The sequence below is a fragment of the Vespa crabro genome, chromosome 2 (assembly GCF_910589235.1).
Source record: "Vespa crabro chromosome 2, iyVesCrab1.2, whole genome shotgun sequence".
NCBI classification, from domain to species: Eukaryota; Metazoa; Arthropoda; class Insecta; order Hymenoptera; family Vespidae; genus Vespa; species Vespa crabro.
The window spans coordinates 22060913-22078726 of record NC_060956.1 but is presented as its reverse complement, the minus strand read 5'-3'; the positions used below and the strand labels follow the sequence as shown (position 1 = coordinate 22078726).

At 44.4% G+C, this 17814-nt stretch overlaps 1 protein-coding gene across 7 annotated transcripts in view; it reads right to left on the bottom strand.

The window, feature by feature from the left end:
* Positions 1-17814, bottom strand: part of LOC124421586 (protein groucho-like) — an 84747-nt gene that overhangs the window by 15769 nt on the left and 51164 nt on the right. For 4 of the 7 annotated variants that reach the window (XM_046956939.1, XM_046956943.1, XM_046956942.1 and 1 more), the window contains 3 exons: positions 10989-11126; positions 7347-7626; positions 3797-3822 (listed from right to left, as the gene is read on the bottom strand). In XM_046956939.1, the coding sequence (XP_046812895.1) occupies positions 3797-3822; positions 7347-7626; positions 10989-11126 (444 nt within the window). Of the gene's footprint in view, positions 1-3796; positions 3823-7346; positions 7627-10988; positions 11127-12864; positions 12898-14626; positions 16155-17814 lie in introns of those variants that run through there. The other 3 variants (XM_046956946.1, XM_046956945.1, XM_046956941.1) reach the window with 3 other exon arrangements.

The following is a 17814-nucleotide window of genomic DNA, read 5'->3' as shown; positions in this document are numbered from 1 at the left end:
CTTTTGTTCTTTGGCTCGAGAAATCGCAAAGAAATAGTATAGACGGATAAGACGAAGGGGTAGGATACAAGTAGTACCGTAGAGAAAAAGAAAAAGCTTCCCCTTGAGAAGAAATGGGCGCACGAATAATAACGTAGTAGCATTTTATCCCGTCGACGGTTTTCCATTTAAGATACGAGAAAGCTTCTTTCTTCTCCTTCGAAAATCGAAGAGATAACAAGAGAAAGGGAAAAAAAGAACGGGGAGGGAGAGAGAGAGAGAGAGAGAGAGAGAGAGACAGAGACAGAGACAGAGACAGAGACAGAGAGCGAGAAAAGCGACTGGGACGTCGACGATGAATGGATGAGAGGAAGGTAACATTGGAATAGGTAGGGAAAGACGGAAGGAAGGTCAATATCGATGGAAACCTATTATCATCTATCTCCATGCCGATGTAATGGACGCACAGGTCCGATTATCAATCCTTAATAATTGTGCATATTAACCGCGCGCTAATTATCGACCACCAACCGCGCACCACCAGCGCCGCTGGCAAATCGCACGAATTATACCAAGTGTATTCGTTGCTAAAATGCCAACCAACCGACCGACAGACCGACCGACCGACCGACCGACCGACCGGCACCACTGGTCGATTCCAATTGCGAGCGGAGTTTCGTATTTCGAAAAAGGTAATTACGCGCAAAGTCTCTCTTTTTTATTTTTTTTCTCTTTTTTTTTCTTTTTTTTTTTTTTTTTTTTACGCTCGGAATAACTCGCCGAGCGTAATCGAAAAATCGCGATCCAACGCGACCCGTTTCGACGACTGCTAGTTAACGTTCGACGCGTCGGCCATCCTTGATTTATGCGACTCCCATTACCTTTTATTTTATTCGCGCAAAATAGTTTATCGTACGGCGATAACGGAAAATGGGTTCGGGCTGCTGTAATCTCGTTTCGGATTCATTTCGCAGGATTACCGTGCCGTTCGCGACATCTCCTTCCTTTTTTTAGCGATTTTATTCTGCAAAATTAATTGCAAACGATCGGTGATCTATCCAATAATGTCGGGAGCCCAGTTCCATTTCATTTCTTACGAAGTAAAGATACCTCGAGAACGGGGAATCGCTCGATAAAAAATATAATAGAAGAAATGAAATAAGCTTTATCGGATTATTTGTTTTAACGAAAATGGCACGGCCAAATAATATGGATTACCGTCGCTTCTCGTATTTCGCATTAAACGCGATTATTCGAACGTATATCGTATCATGTGGAAAGAAGGATTGGTGACGAGGGGACGAAGAAAAGGGAAGAGGGTAGGGTAGTGCGAGAGAGAGTGCAAATATAAACCTGGCAAACAATGGGCCAACATCGAACCGCCTCGTTCGTTTAGTGCTAAATATGAAGCGTGAAGACGAATAAATATTTGTAGGCGCATAATGTGATTTTCCTCGTTAATTCACACTCCGATCCGATATACTTTATCGTATTAACGTATTCAGAACCGGGAATCGAAGCTTTTTCGACGTTCCGATGGAAATTATTGGAGGACGAGGGGAGCATGAAGAAAAAAGAAAAGGAAAAAAAAAAAAAAAAGAACGAAAAAAGAAAAGTAGTCTTCCATAAAGGAAAAGGGGGTTCGCGAGAAAAAATGGCTTTTCGAACGAGATCTTTCCTTTAATTCGACGATACTTGTGCTAGAAAAAGTTTCGATCGATCGATATAGATAGATCGATCGATCTCCCGTGCCATGGGACCATCCTCGAGCTGGTCTCGAGAAACGGAAGCTTTGCACGAGTAGCTCGTCCTAGAGCGCTCTCCACTCTTTTTTGCTTCCCTGGAGCGCTTTTAATAAACGAGCGCCGGAGCCAGCGGGTGCTTTATACCGCCGACGGTTAGAGCGGAGGGAAGAGTACGTTCGAAGCGGAAGGGGATGCTTTTGACGACGAGTTTTTTACGGCCCTGTATTCCGGTGGTCGGGCTTTTACGTCCATTCCGGCCTCCTCCTCTACTCCTCCTCAGTCCCTCGCTGCTCTACCTTTCCGTCCTCGCCGATACGTAAGCGGTGGTCTAATCACTTTTACGAGGTGAAATTTTACGCGACCGAAGTCGTTTTCCCCGCTATGCGCGTCTTCTCTCCTCGTCCAGAGGAGACAAGGGTGAGGGACGAAATTACATTGCCAGATTTCGTTAAGCACTCTCGCGGTCAAAGCCAATTACCCCTCGAACGTACAACTTTTTTATGCTCTTCTACGAGTTTCCTTCTCTTCGTGCTTTCCCAGTTTTTTTCTCTGCTGTAAAGTGCAATAAAAGAAAAAAAAAAAAGAAAAAAAAAAAAAGAAAAGAAAAAGAAAGAAAAAAAAGAAAAGAAAAACGAAAAGGAAAAAAAATACAAAAAACAAGTTAAAACAAATGTTCTCCATGCGGCAAACTTTTATAATCAATTTACGTAGAGAAAAAGGAAAAGATTAGCGTGTACATCGATAAATTTACGAAGATAATCTTCGACGTGATTTCAAATTGCTCGTATATTAAAGTGTACTTGTACCGGATATCTCGTCGTAAATTTAATTAAAATCGAAATCACCTCACTCGTGTCGGACAAGTGGACGATAATCGCGATCGATCTTTTACCAATGTTCCAATAAAATATATGCATAACCCCACTCTATGATAGAATAAGAGAAAAGAATGAATTCATTCTCTAGGAAGAAAGTGGAGAAATAATAAGGCAGGATAATCGGTAACTCGATCGAGACTAATGGAATATCTATCGGGACAGGAAGTAACATTTCAATAATCGTCTTCAACGCTTGGCCCATTACCCGACGGAAGAAATTTCCATTTTGGAATGTTCGACGCGCGTACACCATTATGCCAAAGAATTATGAGATCGAATCTCGTAAAAGATTCTTTACAGTGTGTTTCCTACTGTTTCTTATCCGAACGCTCGCATCTATGTACATAAATTAGAAATCAAAAAGCAAAGGAGAAAGCGCGCAGGTAAAATTTGTGCTTGTCGCTTGGCCGATCTTAAAAATGATTAAGTTCCGTTAATGCGCGTTACGTTTGCGGGGAAAATCGAGATATCTTATCGACGCACGGTAAGTACACCCATATCTCTATGTAAATACTTACAAATATATATCTTATGTATGTATACACGTATATCTCTACATGCGAACAGTTCGTTGGTACGTCGAAAGCGATTTGCGAAGTCTCTTGAGATCAAGAGGAGGGATTAAGGCGAGGACGTAAAGTCGAATTGGAACTCGCAAGATAATGACGGCGGCTTAAATGGCAGCCAAGCGTGCTTACTCCTACTTACACGTATTTCTGGGCCCTCTCTTTCTTTCACTTCCCCTCTAGATTGATCGCGAGTAGAATTTCTTGAATTCTACGGATTCCACCGACAAATTCTATTCTCTCTCTCTCTCTCTCTCTCTCTCTCTCTCTCTCTCTCTCTCTCTCTCTCTCTCTCTCTCTCACTCACTCATCCTCCTTTACGTTCTTTTCCCTTCCATTCGGTAGATTCTTTGAACGAAGAACGTTGGCGGGCCGACCGATGAGATCGTCGTTTACTCGCAGTATATTGGCACAAGTTCAGAAAACGTATTTGTATGAAAGGTTTGGCATCGCTCCGATATCGAAGATCACTGTCCTTCGCCAATAGTGAGATTGCCAAGGACGTCGTATTGCAGTTATTACGTTTCGATAAATCGATAAAACGAATGTGGATATTAGCGTGATTTCGAAAAGGAAAGTACGTCGAGAAGCGAAAGAATTAAAAGTATTTCATAGTAAGCATACTTACATGCCTTTCCTCGGCTGGGTTAAGGCCTGAAACAGAAAATAAAAAAATCAATTCTCGCGATATCCTGTTAACAATTATATTTATATTAATAACGCTACGTGCTATTTTATTTCGTTATTATTCGAGGACCGAATCAAATTGAGTCAGCGGTACATCTACAGGATCTTTTCCGTGAAGAGAGGAAAAACGGCAAAGGAAGGAAAAGGAAAAGAAAAGGGGAGTCAGACTTCTTGAGAATTTCCGAGAGGAAAGTGGACGGAGTTGGAGGAGCGAGAATATGAAAAGAAGAAAAGAGACAGCGCGCGCGCGCGCGAGAGAGAGAGAGAGGGGGGGGGGAGGGAAAAAGATAGGAGAAAGGAAGAAAAGCCCGAAGGAGGAAGCTTTGTCCTCGAGAAACCGAGTTCGTAGTTTGCTCTCGCTCGATTTCCCCAACCTCCTCATTCTCCAGATAGGTACACTTTGTCTCCCAGGAAATATCCTAACGATATCTTTTCTCTCGACCGTCGTTCGTCCCACATAGCAGCCGCATACGATCGTTTATTCTCTTTTTTCGCGAATTATTTTTCTACGGATTATAGATTAAATACGTTAAATGGCTTAACATAGTCGTTGTGCTTTTGTGCAAAAAAGAAAGAGAGAAAGAGAGAGAGAGAGAGAGAGAGAGAGAGAGAGAAAAGAAGAAGGTCGTTCCCGATCTTTTTTGCTCGCTTTACGGTTCACCAAATTACGGTAGGGCGATGCGGTCGACCGGAAGAATTTCCTCATATTTCCCGGCTATTACCGAGGAAGAGAGAAGAAGTAGATATCGAGTAGAAGGGAAGGGTAAACTCGTATACGAGCGTTCCAACGTCTACTACGGATGCTGCATTCCGGAAAAGGGATGAACGAGGGGTTAGGCTGGAAGAAGACTGGCCAGATACACGTTGGCTTCTCCTCTAAAGGAGAGAGAGAAAGAGAGAGAGGGAGAGAGAGTAGTTACTGGCAAGCGTGTCCCCCGTAAACCTGGCTAATGTTCGTCATCTTCTCCCTTCCTTGTCCTTTCCAAGGGAACTCCCTTTCTCTCCCTGGAGATTTCTCCTTGAGCTCCCTCGTGGCTTGGCCTGCCTCGTAAACGGACGCGGAAGAGCGCGCATAATTTCGCACTAAAACCAGTAAGGGTGTCGTTCGCCATCCAAGAAAACGACTCGACCGGCATTTGTCCGAGTACTTTCCGAAGAGCCATTCAAAGGATGCCTTCTTACGAATTATTGGATGGAAGAGTCACGTTTGAATTCGATGAATCGAATCGTGACTACGAATCAACCTCAACGATGAAAATCTATTACCTTATCGCAAATACAAGAAAGTACTTTTCGTCGAAGATGAAGTTTACGTTAAGTACTTAAGTACTGAAAAAACGGATAGCTGGGTAGCTCGTTTCGAAAGTTCCCGCGTAAACGGGTATACCGAAGGATAAGAAAAACGGAAGGAATTATAGAACGAGTTCTTTTCCAGATACATTGAATTTTCTATCTTTGGCCGTTATATTTTTTTCATTGAAATGGTTCAGGCTTAGGGAATAAAAGAACAAAAAGAAAAAAGAAAAGTATATATATATATATATATAAGAACAAAAATACAAACAAAACCCAATCTCCAGGTCTCCCTTGTCTCTTTCTCTATTTATCTGAAAAAGCCGTTTCTGTGGACAGAGTCGGCGATAAAACGGTAATACGAGTGACGCTACTGGTTTCTAATCGTCCGTAAAAGAGTCCGGTCTACTGCGATCGGCCACGAAATCGTCGTTACGCCGCGAGCGATCGAGTAAAAACGAATCGGACGACTGCTCGTGACGGATATTATGTCGACGATAGGAAGAAAAAGCCGGGCAGAGCGGTAAGGACGATAACAACCTTGGGAAGAAACAATTCGCCCGAGGCAATGTCCCGGAAAGGAGAGGGTAGAAGTTCCGCTACGCAGTCAAGATAAAAATTGCTAGCCATTTAATGTTCTAGGCTCACGTACCGTGTTGCTTCTTCGAGAAAGGCCATCGAAAGGCTTCGGGATGGCCTTTGACGAGCCCTTACACTTGATCCATGTTGATGTGAGAACAAAATACTTGAACAGTTTCAATCAATATGACATTTTTAGTCAAAGTCCCATCATAAAAGAAAAGAAAGACATGTAATACATGACAACGTAAATTAATAAAATGAGAAAAAAGGACTTTTGGAAAACGAGATTCTTTCGTCCAAAAGAAGTCTTCATTCGGTCTTTCGTACCTATATGAGACGTCGACGTCGTAGTTGGAAAGACGCGAAACAACGTGTAACAACTGCTCTGAGGTTACATCGGGTAAAGGAGTATAACACGGTTAGACGAGTGTGGGTCGAGGTGGATGGAGTGTGGCCAAAAAGAACGTAGAGACATACGTAGGTACAGATACGTGTACGTTGTGAACGAGAGAGAAAGAGAGAGAGAGAGAGAGAGAACGAGAAGGTAGAGCAAAGAAGGAGGGATCAAGCGGCTTAGGGGCGTGAAGGTTTTAGACGAGAACGTAGCTAGAGTCGGAAGGAACGAGGGGAGGAGTCGGAAGTACTCTCGTGTTGAGAGGAGATTCTAAGTGCTCTCTTGAGAGACGACGACGGAAAGAGAGATAGCTGAAGAGGCGAAAGAAAGGCTCTGTTGTATGTGTGTGTGTGTGTGTAGGTGGGTGGGTGGGTGGTTGTGTGTTTAAGAGCGGAAGGAAAGAAAGAAGAAGAGGAAAAAGAAGAGATGGGCGAGGCTGAACAAGACGACATCGGGCGGACGAAGGAGAGAACTGAAGCGCGAGAGAAGAAGATGGTACAACTCGTTCCCTCTTTCTCACTCACGATTCTGTCAGTGTGAACGTTCTAACACTGGTACGTACAAGATATATACAGGGTGAGGACGTCAACGCGAGTACCGGAGCGAGGTCAAGATCGAGACTTAAGCACGATCGTTTGCGTCATCCTTGGCTTTCCAGTCACGGAGTACATATTTCGTTCTACCAAAGAGTAGTACTGCGAACCATCGATGACTTTCAGATTTTCGATCGAGATTCGCATTACTTTCAAACTACGTATCGAAAAGTCGATGATTCAAGTCGAAAAACGTTTCCTCTTGTAATAATTAACCTCTCACGATACCGCGATAAGAACGTATAAAACAAGCGATCGAGCAAAACGATATCAATGAAAATAAGATGACTAACCATTCTTCGAAGTGGACGACGATCTCGTTGTTTTTTCATGTCATATCCGATCGTATTCGTGCGAGTAAGATACTCAAAAGGAGAAGCAGGAAATGCGCGAGACACGGGACCAGCAATTTTTGTAAGTCGAACCCTCGACGTTTATCTACGACGAAGTTTGTAACGAGAGTATCTCTTGGAATCGGAATCTCTCTTAGCGGAACGAATCTGAAGATAAATACGATATTACGATTCACGCGACTTGCAACAAAATGTGTTCTTTCTTTTTTCTTTTTTTGTTTTTTTTTCTTTTTCCCCCGTTACATACCACCAATCTTATCACATTATAAACCTTACCTCCGTTAGGTTTGAGATCGTCCGGTTGACCTCGATGAAGGTCCGGCTTGGTCAACATCGAAAGAGGATGAGCCGCAGAACCTCCAGGAGTTGCTGCAGCACCTGGGGGCAAACCGAGCCCCAAAAGGGCCGCGGACGCCGAGGTGGGTACTGGCAGACCAGCACCAGGTCCCAATCCTGGGAGTCCGGGAATTCCTGGATGAGGCCCCATCGCGGCACCCGGTGGCAATTGTTGAGCGTGCATCTGTTGAAGAAGCCTCGGTAAATCGGGCCTCTGTTGCTGAAAATAAGAAACAATGTTAACGAAGCAGAATGGAATCGTTTGGATGTTTATAAGTTCGGACGGAAAAAAAAAAGACTAAAAAGAAAAGAAAAATTTTCAAAGGTAATTCATCGCTCGTGAGTACTCATTTTCGTTAGAAGTCTCTATTCGAGAAACGTAAACAAATCTAGCTAGTTGCATAAACAAATAAATTCCCATGACAAATATTTCGACGAGAGTTACGATATTAAAGATACGAGAAACTCGTTTGTGCTCATTTACGCGTTATAATAGATCAAACAATTTCATTTTTGCGAAAAGCAAAATGCACGAACTTAGTAATTTGTTCATTGAAAAAGTTGCGGGAGACCGCTTCAACCATTGACCTGGTCGGTGTATCCTTAGTACAATCAAGTAATCGTTAACCGAACCCTTTGCCTTTTCTCTACCGGTTTGACTTTATTCTTTTCTCTCTTCTAGCATGGTTAAAATGGCGCGGTGTTTGCGATATATAACGACTTGTCGCGCTAACTCGAGAAACTTTAAATAACCGAGCGTTCCGGTACGGAAAAGGGCAAGACTGCGAAATAAGGGAAAGGAGGAAAGGCAAAGGGAGACAGAGCATGAGATTTATGCGGTCACTTGCAGCGAACGTCACCAAAAACTTTGTCCGAAAGCGTGAAGGTACTTTTGCCGGTAGTTGCCTCGTTAGTTCGCTCGTTCTCCTCTTCTCTTGGTGTCGAGTAATTTTTAGCCAACAGACAAGTTGTAAAGCTGTTCAGCGGTGTTTTAACGGTTCGTGAATCTCGGTGTAGAGAAAAGCGGATGGGAACGGAAGGAGATGGAGAAATGCTAAAGTAGGAAATGGTAGCGGAGGTGCCGAGGGTTAAAACGCTTCACGTACAATCCTTGGAGAATCTTTTGTCTCTCTCTCCCTCTCTATCTATCTACCTCTTTATCTCTATTTCTCTCTCTCTCTCTCTCTATCTCTTTCTCTGCTTCTACAGTATACACGCGTTAAGGCAGACCCCGGCGAATATTCCTGAGAGTAGTTTGCCGAGATAATTAAATGGCTTAACGATATAATAACCTCGCGTCGAGCGGCTGTCTGAGCAGAGCCACCCACAAAACATACAAACAGAGAAGAGGGAGAGCGACATGTATGCACGGGGCCACGTCGTGTTGAGACTAAGGGGATGGTAACTCTCGGTGGAGTGCGAGAGAGATAAAGAGAAAGGAGGGGAGTACCACTTCGAGTTGCGAGAGAAGACGCTCTCGCAAACGTTGCTGGAGATTTGGGAAAGCCGGAAGCCCCGAGGAAACGTTCGTCGAGTTTCTACTCTCTGCAGCGATAATAATACCGAGAACCTGAAGCTGCCACACCTAGGGCCTGCCACGTCTCTCTCTCTCTCTCTCTCTCTCTCTCTCTCTGTTTTGCCTCTCTTGCTTGAGAAGAGAGAGAGAGAGAGAGAGAGAGAGAGGAAATAATCGCCGTCTTGCCTTTGCACGAGGATTATCCTTACGACTGCGATTAAATTCCATCGAGCGTCGACTTCCGTCAAAGATTCTCTCGTCGTCTTCGAGCGATATACTACACCAGTATACTGATAAGTCAGCCGCTTTAAAAAAAAATGTCTACTGATCGCGATGCACGTAACTTCTCTCTTTCTCTCTCCCCTTCTCTTTGTACAAGAAAAGCAGTCACAACGACGAAGAGGCTCGAAATTCCTCGTGCACCTGCATCCATTGCCAGTCTCATCCTCAGCACTTTTCATCAGAGTCGCCACTTGCTGACTCGGCTAACCGTGAAGATAGTACTGAAGGACCGTAGGAGATCGTCTTAACCTTCTTCCATATCACGCGTCGTTGCCGCCTGAAAAGCATCCTCAGCCGTGCGACTTGTCGACGACCAAGCCGAGAATGGCTCTTGGTGACGCTCGTCATTTCTCTTTTCTTTTTTCTCTATTTTTTTTTTTTCCCCTTTGTGAGTCATCCAGTAAAAAGTCGAAAGAAAGCAAAGATGAAATTATTTTCTATAGCGAGCTCATCATCGGGACAAACGAACTCGAATCACTCTACTTCGAATAAATTTACTTTGACGTCTTTAGATCGAATAAAAGATACTTCTATTTTTGGACAGAATATTTCGTAGATCGATTCGACGAATATTCCCGGAATAAGGCAATCATTTGCACAGTATCAATTAAAAGGGGAAAGCTACTAAAGGGGTGGATGGGGTGATGAGCCTCGAGCGAAGCTTCGACTTTTCCGTTCGATCTGCTTGCGGCCGGTTGAGAGAGGGGGAGGATGGGGCGGGGAGGGGGAGGGAAACGGAACGAGCTCGGGATGGAGAGAGTTAAGGCGCAGAGAATCCTGGGATCCTGCTAAGGATTTGCCGCACGTACCCCGACAACGCCGCGGATCCATGGTAGTTTCGAGAGGGTGAGGAAGGAGGGTAGGTAGGAATGCTGATTAGTCGGTGCTCGTGCGCCATAACACTATAACCTATCCGGTCTGGAAACCGGCAGGAAGACTCGCAGTAAGATTCGAGTTGGAGTTGGCTGAGAAAGAGGAAGAGGAAGAGGTGGAGAGAAGTCGAAGAAGGAACAGGGAAAGGAGGTGGAGGTGATGCTGCTGGCGATGCTGCTGGTGGTGGTGGTAGTAGTGGTAGTTGTGGAAAGAGAAGGTGGAGACGGAGGCGGAGGAAGAGAGTCGAGAGAAGCCGGCGGCTTAATAGGGAGGAAATTGAGTGCTCGAGCAATATTGAGGAGGATTTCGGATTCGCCAGGATCGTATCCATCCGTCCGCTTTCGGATTCCTCGAGCGTGCATCGGCTTCCTCTTACCATCGTGCAGTGGTTCTCATTCGATTTCTACATCTACGAATTTCGACTATTTTTCTAGCGTTTATATCTACACACACACACACACACACACACACATATATATATATATATGCATATGTATATGTATATATTTTTTACAATAATTATTACATCCCAACTTGTTTCGTTCGCTTTAGGCGATATAGAATGATTGTAAGTAAACATAAAATTGTATCGCCAATTAGAGAGACATAATCGGTCGGTATCTAAATCTCTCGATTTACGCGTTTATTTATTGACAATAATGCGATCCTTGCATTGAATCGCGTTTACCTTGGACTATTCTCTATACATTGGCAATACGAAATACGATCCACACGAGCGAGCCACAATTAACGTTTCACTCGTATGTACGAGCATGCCGCGCTTTACGTCGGATATACGCTTTAATATCGTTTCAACGACGCTCGGCAGTAGATGCAATCATAATCAATAATATCATGCTGAGTGGCACACGTTGCGCAGATTAATTTATCCGCCATTGGCGCGTACTCACCCCGATAATAGCATTCAGCTCGGTCATGGTTACTTGCTTGGCTCTGTCAACAGCAGTGGCGACTTGCTGTTGATGTTCCTGAGAGAGGAAGGGTAGAATCTGTGCGATTATGGCGTTCAACCTTTTTGCTATTTCCGTCTGAAAAAAAAAGAACAGAACGGGTTATTTTTTCTTTAGATTTTCATTTCAGAAGTAACGAAAACGTTTCAAGATTTTACACGAAAATGGAGAGGGGGGGGGGGAGAGAAAGAGAATGAGATCACGTACGACCCTCTAGAAAATCTAGACGAGCGTGTAGGATCCTAAAAGCGCTTTAACCGTGATCGTTAAGGAGGAGCAAGGACCGTCTTAACGTTTCCTTACGAGGAAAAGGAGTGCAGGTGGCGATGGTCCGACGACTGTATTTTATGGTACCCTCAGGTTGGAACGAACCAACGAGAATTAAATTGAACTCGTACGAGATAGGCAACAATTCGAAAATTACGCCAGCATACCGATTCGTTCGAGGAGAGAAAAATAGCTGATCGTTGGTCGTCCGTTCTGGATACGTGCGGAAATGAAAATCGACCAACAGAGTACACACTTTCGGCGCCAGTGCGCGATTGTTTATCTATGCGAAGCCATCGTCGATGATTTATAAAACGAATCGTTCGTTTTACATATCTACACATACATGTGTACGCAGGTACGTGGACTTGTACTTTTGAAACGCTCTTCAAATAAAATGATTACGAGCGAGCGTACGTGATATTTATTTACTCGCACGCTTCATACTCGGACGCGATAATACGAACAAATATACTCAGAGCCCGTAGACGAAACGTAATGACAAAATTTCTCTTTCATTGAAAATGAAAATCACCGGATCGATAAAAACAGCCTGATGCAATGTACCGATCGAGCCGCGGAGTTTGAAAAATTGAACAGAGGCTGAGCGCAATTAGCGTGCGGCCAAGAGCATGGTCGATATACATATTCTCTCTCTTTCTCTTTATCTCACTTTTGCGAGATGATTTATAAAATTTAATAATCTCTCAAAAGACAACAGCGTTTGCGTTGGACAACTTTTGATCGTTATATCGTTTTGAAAACCTGCGTTTAACGTTTGCACGAAAATTTACATTTTTTTATCTCTCTGGCTCGCTCTCTCTCTCTCTCTCTCTCTCTCTCTCTCTCTCTCTTTCTCTCATGCTATTTCATAATTAGCAGGAAATTGCAAAGGATCACTCGTGAAACAGGAAGAGGAAACGAAGAAGCTAGTTGTCCAACGTTAAAAACGGCTCGATTAGACGGTTATGTACGGTGCTTAATGCGACTCGTAAAAGAGAGAAGAGTGCATAAAGGCTGGCTCGGCTACCGGCCGGTGTAAGCGTAAAATCCTTATGGAGTTTCTCTACCTCTTTATCTGTCTCGCTCTATTTTTCGTTCCCTCTTCGTCTTCGTTGCCGTTGCCGTTGCCGACGGCACTCATTTTCACTGCCGTTTAAACGAGTCTCGGATGTTAATTGAAATATCGTGGCCACTAAAATTCTTGGCAAGTTTCCTTCTCCATAACCGAAAGCGTGATGCCAGACGAATGGAACGGGAGGAGATGAAGAAGTATGAGAAAGAGGGCCGTACGGAGAAGAGCGCGAAAGGCAGAAGCGAGGAGAACGAAAGAAAGAGAGAAAAAAAAACAGAGATGTTTTAATTACCCGTCGCCCTCGAAGTGCCAGTCATTAAGCTACTAATTATAACGTACGCGAAAATGAGTCGAGCCATCCGCGAGCATCGCATATGAAAGTGCACGACGGACAGAGAGATGAAGAGAGAGAGAGAGAGAGAGAGAGAGAGAGAGAGAGAGAGAGAGAGAGAGAGAGGAGAGTCGTGAACGTACCTCGCAAACTCTATACATATGCATGAGAGCTCGCGCTCTACTACCGCGTCGACGTTGATGAACGGAACTTTTTGTTTCGGTCAAACCTCTCTCTTCGTTCCCCTTTCCACGAGCCTTTAAAAAAGCCTTAACTCGATGAGCTCCCTTCTCTAGCCAACAAATTTCATCGATTATGAATTTTATGCTCCGTGGAATACGTAATTAAAAGGGACCATACTCGCTTTCATCATAGTATCCTGGGTCACGGACGAGCGCTTGAAAAATGGAAAATGTCGTCTGTAAAATTTATTGTCTGTATGTGTGTGTAAATACGAGCGTCTTTTCAACGTTTTATATCGTTTTACTTTTTCCCATTCCAAAGTTTTTCTTTTACTTTCGCGCCTTCAAATCGACGAATACAACGGTCGTAATAACGCGTTTAGAGGACATTTATGTAGATACGCTCGATAATTCCGAGACGAAGCGTTAATATAAAACATGGTGTCGCAAGGTGTTTCTATCTATATAACTCGAAATAGCGTATCGCGAAGAAGATTTCCTGAGATGGAGATAGCTTGGTGGGATATTGTGGAGTAAAGGATGACTTGTTCCAGAAAAGCGAAGGCGATGGAAGGAAAAAAGAAAAAAAGAAAGAAATGGAGGAAGGATGGGGCAAAAGGAAGGAGGGGAGAAGGAAAGAAAGAGAAAGCCCGTTGCAGACGTAATTGCGTTGCCGAGAAGTTTTCCCTGGGTGAGAGGTAGCCAAGAAAATAATGAATGGGGGTGGTTGCTTTACCGCGCGCGGCAAGGGTGAGAGAGTGCTAAAGGAAGAAGGAAAGATAAAGAGAGAGAGAGAGAGAGAGAGAGAGAGAGAGAGAGTGAGAGGATTGGGAAGGAGATAGAAAAGACAAAAAGATGGAGGGTAAGTTTGGGTTCTGTGGGTTCTCATTGTCCTGGATTTCACACCGGAGATATGAAAATCCCTTCTTTCGGAATGAATTTTTCTCTTCCACGCCAAATTGGACCACGAAGATTGCTGGTCCGAACCCGGCCTTTTCCTGCGGGATAACGGCTCTTTGTTTGAAGTAATACCTACGACTGACGGAATTACTCGTTAAAATGTTCAGAGTTATACGTAAGATATCTCTTTCGCAAGGTGAAAAAAATTTTTGCTTTAGTCGATTCTTATCGAGCGCGTTCGCGTAATCGTTTTAATAATCTCTCTTTTTGTATCTCCAGTGATCGTAGCGTAAAAACAATGAAATTTAATTTCAAAGAAAATAAGAATATACGGCAATGATAAAATGTCAGACACGATTATTTCGCGATAGATTCGTAAAATCGACGAATCGATAAAAGAGGAAATCCGACGTGTAAATGGGAGAAGCTTAAGCTTGGCTTTTACACATATTATCTTTTCTCTGGCTGTTTCGTTCTTTCCGGAATTGAAGGAGCATGGGAGGGGTCGTGACACGTCGAGACGGAAGCATGGGTGCCCGAGCTCGTAATATCGCGAAAGCCGCAAGAAGCTCTTGCAAAGTGCTCTCTCTCTCTCTCTCTCTCTCTCTCTCTCTCGAGTATACTCATGTACTCAACACCCACCATCGCGATCTCGCCCCCTTAGTGGCAACGGCAGCTACGCGCGAGAGAGAGAGAGAGAGAGAGAGTCGATGCGATACAAGCGTGCTTCTGTATGTGTGTATACGAACGAGCGAGCGAGCGCGCGCCCACGTACAAGCACTCTCGGGTGCCTTTCGTATGTATTATAGACGGGTATATATACCTGAAAGCTGGCAGCAACACTCCTCGCATAAAAATGCAAAGCGACGAAGTGCCGCCGATAAAATTCTTCGCCTGTAAAACGGTGACGTGCATCGAATGCTCTTTCAGCACCTCACTCCCATCCGTTCCTCTTTCTCCCTCTTATTTCGTGCCTTCCTTCGTACCACGATCTTCATCGTAACCTCGATGTTCCAATATGCGTCGAGAAACTTGACGAATACCACGAATTGTCGTCGTTCTTTCGAAATTGATAGAAAGAGGAAGAGAATAAAATAGATACGACAGAGATAAATATAATCGAGTATTGAAATATAGAGTTGGTATTTCCGATCGTGATACATTAAATATCGAGTTTATAACGAAACAGACGTAGTCCAGCTCATCCATAAAAGTCCTTAATTCGTTGGGCAACCACGCTATAATAACGGAGAAGTACGCTCTAGAGTGTATCTGGAAACATTTAATTGAAGGGTCAGCGGCGAGTGTTCCGACGGAGCGAAAGTTTGCGGCAACAAAGCCACGCTCTGCTTCCTCTCTCTTACTACCACGTCGTCGGTAACACCGTTGCATCGAGAATAGGAAGGAGAGCGAACGATTCTGTGTGTGTGTGTGTGTGTGTGTGTATGTGTGCGCGCGCGTGAGAAAGAGAGATAAAGCAACGCCTGCGCGCCCGTAAAACGGCACGTTACTCGCTCTAACGAGTAAACCAACGACCACCACTGGCTCCATCACCGCCTCCGCCACCACCACCATCACCACCACACCACCACACCACCGCCACACTTCCACCATCGACACTACTACCACCGCCGCCGTCGCCAACGCCTCCACCGCTCCAGCGCTCGTCGGACTTTCCTGGTATTATGCTGTACGAGCAAATAAACCGACGTGTTCGGCTAACTCCCTGGTTTCTGGTAAGCCCCTATACACTGGCTGCACTCGCTGTAAAGCCCGGCTAACGTCCGCGTGATTGCAATATTTCGCGGGTTGCGGAGAATACCGGATGTACGGCGTAGCTTATTCTCCTGTATATATGTATGTGTGGGTGTGTGTGCGTGCACGCGCGCGCATGTATGCATTAAGGTACCTCCTCACGCACACATATCTACGTCTACTCCATATGTGGGCTCTATCGATGGAATACTCTATACCCTGCTCGCTGAAAGCTCTACGTCGAGCATTGTCCATCGTAACGCGACTGGCGCTCGCATCAGAAGTTAGATTTAATCAATTTGCCTCTTCCCTAACGAACGACCAGTTTATCTATTCCGAAAGGCTTGGAAACCTCGATGATCGCATCTGTCCCATTAATCCTTGACGTTGATATTTCTTTCTCTCTATTTTTTTTCAGGTTAACCCGACATAAAAAATGTAACAATCCTAATAACATTAATATCTACGTTGGTACGTGTATCTAAAGAAATGTAAAAATGGAGGAAATACTTTTGGTTGAACGAGTAAAAATTTGTACGTGTCCTCTGGTTCAGACGATATTCTCTTGCATGACGTACGTACATAGGTGAGTACGATTTATGGGACAGTGGGAGGAGAGAGTCGTGCGATCTCACGGAGATGACTCGTAGCGATGGTAGTAGAGAGCAGGCTGCCAGGCAACCGCGTCGAAAATTGCTCGTATAAATATTAGAACTCGCTATTGTCATTCGGTTAATTTTCCGCGGTGCTGCTTGTCGGAAGAGAGACAGATAGATCGTAAGAGAGAGAGAGAGAGAGAGAGAGAGAGAGAGAGAGAGAGAGAGAGAGAGAGAGAGATGTGATGCGACGGACGAGCCTGAGGGATGGTGGTGGGAAAGGTGGTCGGGACAAACTACCCCTCGATGGAATTTTATGCGCTTGGTGCTTTCGATGCTGCAAACCGTGCTCTACTCGCGTCACATTTCGTTTCAGTGTGGACATTGTTCGGTCAGTCTCTCTCTCTCTCTCTCTCTCTCTCTCTCTCTCTCTCTCTCTCTCTCTCTCTCGTATCGTTCGTTCGCCTCCGGGCTTTTCGTCCGCACCGGGGAAAAATGACGAAGCTCCCGTCGACTCGCTAAATGTCGACTTGCTAACGAATTATTTTAACCGACGGGAAATCGGAAATATCGTTCCATCGTATATGAGTTTCGATCTATGGATGTGCATGAACGAGTCATCGTCCCTTCGTTTGCAAATTGAAAATCAAAATCATATCGACGATATGTGAGTGGATTGTGGAAAAAACTAATGACACGATTTTGCGATTTATTTTTATTTTTCATTTTATATGTTTTCTCCGATGATAATCCCAATCTGTAACTTATGCGAAAGCTCGTTCCTAATTCCGAGCGTGGCTATACCGGTTATTGGAACGAAAGGTGCGAACGATGGTGGTTTCACCACGAATTTGCGCTATGGAGGGCAATGGTTGGTAAAGTGGGCTGCGTACGCGAGAGCAGAGAATTAAAGAGAGAAAGAGAGAGGGAACGTGTAATTGCGAACTGGACGATGACACGTTCGGCAACGCATTTTTTCGTCAACGTGAGATTTTCTACTCTTCATTTTTTTCCATTGATCCTTTCACTCTCTTTCTCTCCCATTTTCGTTAGAGAGGGAGAGAGAGAGAGAGAGAGAAAAGAGACTACGCGTTCGCTCAGTCCACTTAATTATTTTAACATTTAAATAACGGGCAATCAGTCCCGTTCGTTCGTCTACTGGCTCTCGTGTAATTAAATTATAATTACAGGATCGTCGAAACGAGCGCGCGAAAATCATTAACGTCGACCCTCCGCGTGTCCGGAAAAACTGGTCGACTAACAACCGACCAACGTAATATCCGTTTTGTGTGTTCGCGTATCGATCGATGTTACAGAGAGCGCGCCGGGTGTTCGCAAATAATTTCCTATATCCTTTCCCAACGTGAAATTTATTAAGAAAAGCTCGGCTAACTCGGTCGAGATATGAGAGCGGCATATTTGTCCGCAAAGCATCTCACGACGTATAAGCGATACACCTATAAAGTAAGTACTGTATACGACGAAATGCTCGAGGGCGTATAAATTTCAGCCACGACTAAACGCCCGCAGTTTCCGAAGTTAAACAGCTGCGACGAGAAATCTTGCCGCCCACCGATATGTATGTACATACATATCTAGACTTACATACATACCTAGATATACCTATCTACATATATACCCCGCGAGCATGGAAATTAAG